Here is an 8,510-nt window from a genome sequence, read left to right on the forward strand (position 1 = left end):
TGATGGAATCTAGCTAATGCTAGCTCATGGTTTGTCCTGTTTCAGAGGTGTTGGATGAAATACCCTGACAGGTCTGCTAGAGCCCAAGGTAACGTAACCTCAATGTGCTTTGGCTGGTGAAGGAAAATGATTTAAATCTGGGGGAAAACTGCATACCAATGGAAATAACGTTGGATGCGAATTTATCCCCTGGAAAGCTCTAGAACATTTCTCACAGCATGCCCCAGATCTGAATAAGCAGCTGAGAATACAGTTGAGGCCTCATGCACAGGGAAATTGATTTAAATTCTTGTGCGTGCTCAACAGGCAAGTGTAGTTGATGTTCTTCGGGAGGAGACATCTCCAACTGCCCATGCACAGTGGTACAAAGTATTCATTATCTGCTTTTCTGGAGGTGTATCAAGTGAATAATGTGCTCGACATGTACATGTTGGGTCTTCATGGAATCCCAGTACATTAGATTCACTGGTAAATATAAATACAATACTACTTTTCATGCAAACTTTGCTATGCGTTGTACTGCTGTCTAGGTATATAGAGAGTGGGAAGTCGAAGTTTGATATTTGTTGGTAAATTAAAAAAGTGCATAATGCTTTCATCCAAAAAAACACTATCCTAATCTATGTATAAATATTCACCTTTGTTGTCCTCATTACATACAGATGCACTGTTTGTCAAAAACCCTGCCCCATATTCAACCCACGTAAAGTTTGGGAAAAGCAGATCTATCTTAAGCTATTGCACTTATGAAATAGCACCGGGTTCATACCAGAGTAGGCTTCTGCGATCATACCGGAGTAGGCTTCTGCGATCTTCTCCTGTGTGCTTTTATTAGATCAGCAGGTAAATGTGTGCCAGGACGTCAGCAGGAGTAACAGTGAACCACCTGTGATGCCACTCTGCCCTGGGGGCATGAGGCATCATCACAGAGGGCCGCTGTTACCCAGGGGCCTCTGCCATGCTGAGCTAAGTAGTGCTGAATATAGTAGGCGATGTTATGCATTTTTTAAAAGCCACCAACCAAACTGTGTGCTTTGGCTTGACTACAAGGGTTATGTACACAAACTTAGACTTGTGTAGTAGAAGCAGCTTCCCAACAATTGGAAAATATATATCACATGGAGAAAAACACACAAACACACACACACACCAAAGTATTGTGAGTGTATACCTCTGTTGATTAGGCCCATCAAACACATTCCACAACCTTTTCCAGGAACATTGAAAAGATAGACTCCCTTTAGAGAAGTTTCTTCTAAGGGTTGGTGTTCACATCATGCCTACCATAGCGGAATGCCACATCATTAGAAGGAGCCATGCATGCTGTTTAAAATGAGATAAGGGGCGTGTAAAGCTGGGAGGTCAATGGATTCAGTCCGCATGGCAGTGCGTCGAATTAGATAACAGAGTCCTAGAATGTCTGTCATTCTTTCCAAAGGATGACATGAGGGACAGTTTTAAATGGTGATGGGAAAGGATAAAGTGACTTCAGAACTGGGGCCATGGTGATTTTCATTCCGTTTCGTAATTTAGATAAGTCATCTCACTACACACAATGCAATTGTTTCTCTCTCTCTCTCGCTCCCACTTTCAGCAAATGTATAACTCTCTTCTACAGAAATAGTTAAAACTTCTGCTGCTGTGGCCAACGCAATTGTTTTTTTTAGCAGGACATTTGAATGGATTTCCAATCAGAAGGAGATGCAAATACATCACATAGCAATCATGTGCTACTTTAGATCCAAGACCTGTTTACTCTCCGAGACGACTTCATCCGTGCTGACAGTTAGATTATCAGTTCAAATCATCAGCTGTGGCCAGTTCGATGGGATACTCATTCCATTTGCCTATGAAAAACTCTCCACAGAGAAAGAGTGGCCTCAGCAGTGGAGTTCAGCATTCACTGGACTGCGTAGAGCCTGTGCTGGTTAGATAGATAGATAGATAGATAGATACTTTATTGATCCCCAGGGGAAATTCAAGAATCCTATACATCCTATTACATTATCCACATTATACATTCCTATTAGGTTATCCTATACATCTCTTGAAAGCTTCACACTGGAGCCAGCAAAAGAATAGAGTGACTCTGATAGGCCTCTTAATCAAATGCTGCGCTCCACAGCCTGATGGACAGCATCCCGAGCCCACAGGCTGCTATTACCGCCCAGCGTTTACACTGCGGCTTAAACAAGCTTGTTTTTACCAGCGTGTTGAATGACCCATCCCGTCTCTAAGAATGGCCACTGTTGATTTAATTTGAAGATACATCCATTTGGGGGCGATGGTAGAGGCCTGGTCTTTCAAGCCTATAAACAGAAGCACTCCCTCTGGACATTCGGTTGCAGTCCTGCTGTTCCCTCAGATAGTCCCCTACGAGGTGTGAAGCAGCCAAAGCTGTGTGGAAACAGCGCTAGTTTTAGAAAAGCTCTGCAGCCTCCCCTTCCTCTCTCATTACTTAATGCCATGCACTTCATCTTCAAGCTCCTTGGCTGCTTTTCTTTTTAAATGTATCTTACTGCAGGGCCGTTTCTCTCAGCTCTTATTTCTACTTCTGTAACTCTCATTCTCTCTTTCTACTGCTCTCTCTCTCTCTCCCCCTCTCTTTCTTGTAGGAGGGCCTTGGACTGAACTTGGACTGAAATCTTTGGGAAAGAGTGAGGGCTCTATTGATTAGTTGAATGGAGTAATTATCTGTCATAGCTCAGTCTTGCTGTCAATGTATCTGATCCATAGGACAAAAGTTGATTGAGAAATTCAGTTCCTGAAACTCAATTTAGTTCAGAAAAGATTCAATTAAATCTGGATAGTGATTTATTGAGGAATGAGAAGTATTTCAACAACACGGTGTGACAAGTAAGGCTACAGCTTTTTTTCTTTCAGCAGGAAAAATAGCCCACACACGTTCTTTAAAAATATAAATAGAGGTTTATAGGGATACTATTTTAAGTTGCGATATAGCTTATTCACTCTTTATCTTTCTGTCACAACTTTTAAGTGTGTATTTATCTCGACAATAATGCCATTGGCTGAAATTCGATGGGGTGGAGTCAGCCCATCCGGAAGTGCAGCCTCTCATTCATTCATTAATGAAAGCGTAATAATAGGGCAGTTAGTGATTGTGTAGAGACCAGCGCCGCTCCGAGGAATTGCATACGAATGTGCACGGAGTGGCTTTTCTCATCTGTTGTCCTGGTGTAAATTTCGTACGCTGGCATGTTCTCTCGTAGCTCCAAAAAGAGACAAATCAGCCAAAAGGTGAGTGAAGCCGGTTGAGTCTGTGTTTTTGAAAATACCTGCACACCACCAGTGAAACAAACAGCACGCTAAACGCCTCTGGTTAAAAATATAAGATAATTGTGTTGTAGACTGGTTCAAATAAGTTTCAGGTGAAATCATGTTGTTCTCGTTTACTCGTTTTTATTTATCATTTCCATAAGTATGTAGAAGACGGTTGATAGGTTACGTTGAAATAGGCTGCAGTAGTCTTGGTTTGCAAGTGTTCCATGAACAGCAGAAACTGAAGTTAACACCAGGCATTCGTCTTGTCATCATTATCACCCTGTGATATTTACCCAGTTTGAGAGTTTCAGTTGTAGGTTAACATCGGCTGCTGTAGTTGTGTAACTAGTTGTCCTCTCTGGATATTTTGTAAATAAATAATTTATTACACGTGTTGTAATGCAATATAAATGAGTGATGCAGGTTTCAAAGTTCTGTCAGAGTGACTTTAAGGGACACCACTGGTGTTTGTGTAACTAAACTGTCCAATAAGCAAATAATAAAACGCTTAAGCTTTATACACATTGTTGCATGTCTACAGTCATGAGCGTATATACGTATTTGAGCCTCATATCCATCAAACATCATATCCAGTGTCAATTGCTTAGCACCATTATAGACTTGTCTTAGAAACCGTTATTAGTTATATTATTGTTTATATAGATAAGGTAAGTATCTTATTAATTATGATGGGTATATATACGTATGTGTTCTTATGTGTTTAGCACATATTTCTGTCACTAGAGATCGTATTACCGGACTCATGTTACACCTCTGAAATTGTGTTCATGTCAGCATATCCAAGGCACCCACAGTCACTGCTGGATATTATCTAAGTTTTCATTTAGCTCTCCCTCGCCCCACCTCACCCCCCCCCCCATCACTCTCTCTGCATCCTTTGCAGATCAGCTCACTGGATGACCCAGAGAGAGGACAGCCCTGTAATGCATGTGGGGATCAGTGCCCAGGCTTCACCCTGCACAAATGGAGGTAGAGTGGCTCTCCCATTCTGCATCAGTCCTTGTTGTATTTGACGTGCTTGTCATACACTGCTCTCCGGCAGAGAATAACAGTACCAGCAACAGACTAAGCTATAAAAACAGGGGATATATTCTGCTCATTTAGGGTTTTCCCCACCAAAAAGCTGTGTGAGCTGTCTCTGTATCCGAGGCCATCTGTTGAAAGAGGGGAGTCATCCCTAATGTTAAAGTGCTCTCTATTTATAATATTTTGTCATTGAAGTTTATCTTCAGTTGGTCAATTATGGCTGGATTATTGTTGCTTTGGCACTAAGGAAAGTATGGGAGGATTGTTGTGCAGAGAAAAATGGAACAAAGTACGAAACATGCCTATTGCATGTAGTGTTAATCAGCATTGCCTGTTGCATGTAGTATTAATCAGCATTGTCTGTTTTGAAAACACATCTCTGCCTTTCTTATTTATGGACCCTTTCAAGAGAGTTCCATTATCAGCATCATAGTTGGCCCCACAAGACTTCCTTTTTAACATTCCATATGTTATCTTAATGCAGAGGAAGTAGATTGGGAACCAAATAGAACGTTCAAGCATTGTTTTTGTTTTTATTGTTGAAAGGGTCTATACTTACACGGATCTTCAGAGTGCTGCAAAACGTTCCATTCACATGAATGGGCCTTCCCAACGTTCGGGCCTATGTTAAATCTACATAAATCACCGGCAAAGCATTTAATCACCGCTGTCAATGGCAACAGGTTTTGTGCTTCTGATTAATGTCTTTCATATCACTACGCAAGGACTGGAACTTCATTCAAACGTGAAAGCAGACGGTTGATCAGCAGCTGTGTTCTAAAGAATGTTTGATTCAAGTTCAGCAGCGTGTGTTGCGAACTAGGCCTATTTGTTTCTCAGCAAATGCCACGATGAACGGTAAAAAATAGGCTAGGTTATGTAAGCTAAAGTCATATCGTGGGGAGTTTATTATTTCGTTTTGGCAAGTAGCCGTATAATAAGCGGGATAATGTATAGAACGCCGGTCATTACTGTGAAAATAAGTCCCTTCAGTGGCGGAACAAGGCAGCTTGGCGTCGGGGTCCGGTTCGCCCTGTCGGGACTTATTTTCCCAGTAATGACCGGCGTTCTATACATTATCCCTTACTTAAGAAACTCCCTCCTTGTGCTTTTTCTGAGCATTGGCCCAGGTCAAGTCTGAGTAGGGTGGGAGGAGGACTGTGGCCATCAGGGCCTCCATTGCTGTAAACTATTACGTGGCAACAGGCAGCCCAGGAATGCGCCTTTAATTATGGACAGCACCACAATAAAACCAGCCTCTCTCCCAATGAACTCTCAGCAGACGTTGCCCATAGACAACCACTGGAAAGACCCCTTTGTCTGTTGAATAGTTAGGTTTAATGTTTAAAGGGGGTTTATGACTTTAAAAACATTCTGGCACTCAAACCTTAAGGTTTATTTTAAGCATGCATGAAAAAGAAAGGCCTGACGTTTGAGTTAGTTCTAATAGGCTTCCCTAGAGAGCGGCTTGTTTGGTTTGATGTGGTATTTGCCCGTCATCTGACCCTTTGATACTGACTGCGGACCAATCTCGGGAGGCAGGTGTGCACATAGTGTGTCGGCCAAGCGCTTGTTAACCAGTTGTCCCCATGGAGATGGACAGTTACAGAACAAACAAAAGATCTGTGACACACAAACACACACAAACTGCTGGAACCAAGGCAACTACACTACATGTTAGCTACCGCAAATGTGTTGCACCATAACTGGTATTGCTTTAATTGATAAATTGAAAGAAAAAATGTCAGCATCCCAGTGTGAATTGATTTTAAATGTAGGCTTGCATCTCTCTAAAGGCAGCTTTCTCTTCCAAGCATCTGCTCAAGTTTTGTTCTACCAGACACGCATCTTTGATTAATAATTTTTTTTAAAAATGATAATACTCCGTGGCCCATTGTTTGTTGAGATTTATTGGTGATTCTTTGGAACCGCCTGCTGTTAGCCATTTTCTGTTCAAGCACCTGCTCTGTCTCTTTCTCTCTCTATCTCCCTTTCTCTCTATCTCCCGGGTCATCCTGTTTGTCTTGTAAGTGACTGCAAAGTGTCAGACAAGCTCCAGAACACCTCCATGTTTGCTTGCTACAGAGAGCTCTCCCTCCCTCACTCCCTCTCTTGAATTCATCATGGAATGTTCGAACCTTACATTGTGACGGAGTAGAATCTTCTGTTCAAAACTCCCCTGCTGAAGGGTTGAATGGAGCCTGGCTGGGGAGAAGGGTGTTTTTAGAGGCCATTTTAAACCCTGGATGAATAAGTTAAAGTAAAGGCATGTGGTGGAGCCCCAAGACCTGCTTTCGACAGCTGTGTGTCTGAGCTGTACGTCTGTAAAATATTCATGCACTTGGAAATATTTAAGAGATATCCGCAGTAGTAGAGGCCAACACAGAACCCCCCCACACACACACACACACAGACTACCACTGCCCCGTACCTTCTAACTTATCCTGTAAAGTCAGCCCAGAGGTTTCCAGGGTTCTGAAAACAGCGAGAAGAGAGAGGAGACCAGGGAAGAAATAAATCCTCCACACACACACACACACACACACACAAAAACCCTCTACATTATCCTCTTGTCTAAAGCCAGCAGAGGGGTATCCAGTGGATTCCGAGGGATGGGCTTGTATTGTAGTACTTTGTCTGGTGCTCAGGTTGTTGTTCTCCTGCTGTGCCGTTCCTGGTCAGTGGGGGCCTCAGCCAAGAGGACTGTGCTGTAGACTGTGCTGTGGAAACCGTGTGTGCTGCTCAGTGGTTCTGAAACAGCAGGAAGAGCGTGGAGAGGGAAGACAAACTAACTTTTCTCTTTTCAACACTTGTTTTCAGCCGATCGGATTTCACTGCTGCTGCAAGCTGCACAGAGTGATCACATAAACATCTACTACATTACATTACATTCGGCTGACGCATTTTTAACATACACTGGGCCTGTTAAATCACATTCATAATGGACAGCGTAATTCACAGTGCTGGCCTGTCCCTTTAGGTGGTCTGCAGAATCGGTTTGTTTTGACCGCCTGACTCGAACAGCGAGGTGAATTTGTGGTCGTTGAGGTAGAATTGTAATCACCCAATTTCTCAGCTTACTACAGCCTTCCCATCTCAGCTCAACCTGAACCAGCAAGACGGCAACAAGGGGGGAAGCAGTCGAGTGGATTTCACTTGCGCAACATGCTCCCTCTGAATTATTTATGCTAGCCGTCGGCTTGATTGATTTTCCCCTTGCTAATGAGACTCATTACACTCCCTATTAACATTGGCGGTGTGATAGTTTGCCATCCGATCAGCCCCGATCGCGTGACCCACTTAACTCGCGGCCGGTCGTTGTTAAACCTGGCCCTGGGTATCGGACTCCTTTGTCAGTACGCGTGGGGCGAACTAATAACAAGCGCGGGGCGACTCAAGTCCCAGCACTTGTTTTCAAACACATTTCCAGGCCAAGAAAAGTGTGTGCTGTGAAAACATAGCTCAAGGTTTTTTTTTTTTTTTTAAAAAGAAAGGAGTAAAAAAAAAAGCAGGTGAAAGAAGAAAAATTCTTCCACGGCCTCCACGCATCAGCTATGCACAGCAGCACTTTACAGTACTCCTGGAGGACCCGTGTGCTTTGCAGTGGGGGGGTTAGACAATGGCCTCTCTTGTGTGCTGCTGAAACACTAGCTGGAGTAATAGCAAAGACCGGAGCACTGAAGGGAAGAGAGGAGGCAGGGAGGGTGCAGAGTACAGGTGGGGGCTGGTGTGTGTGTGTGTGTGTGTGTGTGTGTGTGTGTGTGTGTGTGTGTGTGTGTGTGTGTGTGGTGTGTGTGTGTGTGTGTGTGTGTGTGTGTGTGTGTGTGTGTGTGTGTGTGTGTGTGTGTGTGTGTGTGTGTGTGTGTTGGATAGAGGCTGTGTAAGCCTTGCTTGGCTATGCTGAGGAGGCACTGACGTCTGTCCCCAGCGTAACCCGATCGGATCTGCATAACACAGGCCGAGCGGCTTGGCCATTCAGCGCGTTAACAGGCAGGCCCGGTCCAATAAATCCGTCAGGACGCCTCTGGCATATGAATGGGCTTTCAAGGAGCGCACCCTTTTCACTCCCCACAGAATGAGAGGCCGGCGGTGGTGAGTGGGTGGGAAAAACACTGGTGGTCAAGGCCCCACAATAGAGGGGCCAAGGAATTACAGCTGCCCATTCCCCCTGCGTTTGCAAT

The 8,510-nt window shown here is 43.9% G+C and overlaps 1 protein-coding gene across 1 annotated transcript in view; it reads left to right on the forward strand.

The window, feature by feature from the left end:
* Positions 1-3,135: 3,135 nt before the first annotated feature.
* The window catches only part of prickle2b (prickle homolog 2b), an 85,164-nt gene continuing 79,789 nt past the window's right edge, over positions 3,136-8,510 (forward strand). Inside the window, exons 1-2 of the mRNA XM_048255138.1 lie at positions 3,136-3,258; positions 4,187-4,272. Of these exons, the coding sequence (XP_048111095.1) occupies positions 3,217-3,258; positions 4,187-4,272 (128 nt within the window). The 5' untranslated portion in view covers positions 3,136-3,216. The remainder of the gene's footprint in view (positions 3,259-4,186; positions 4,273-8,510) is intronic.

Source organism: Alosa alosa, chromosome 10 (genome assembly GCF_017589495.1).
Source record: "Alosa alosa isolate M-15738 ecotype Scorff River chromosome 10, AALO_Geno_1.1, whole genome shotgun sequence".
Lineage (NCBI taxonomy): Eukaryota > Metazoa > Chordata > Actinopteri > Clupeiformes > Clupeidae > Alosa > Alosa alosa.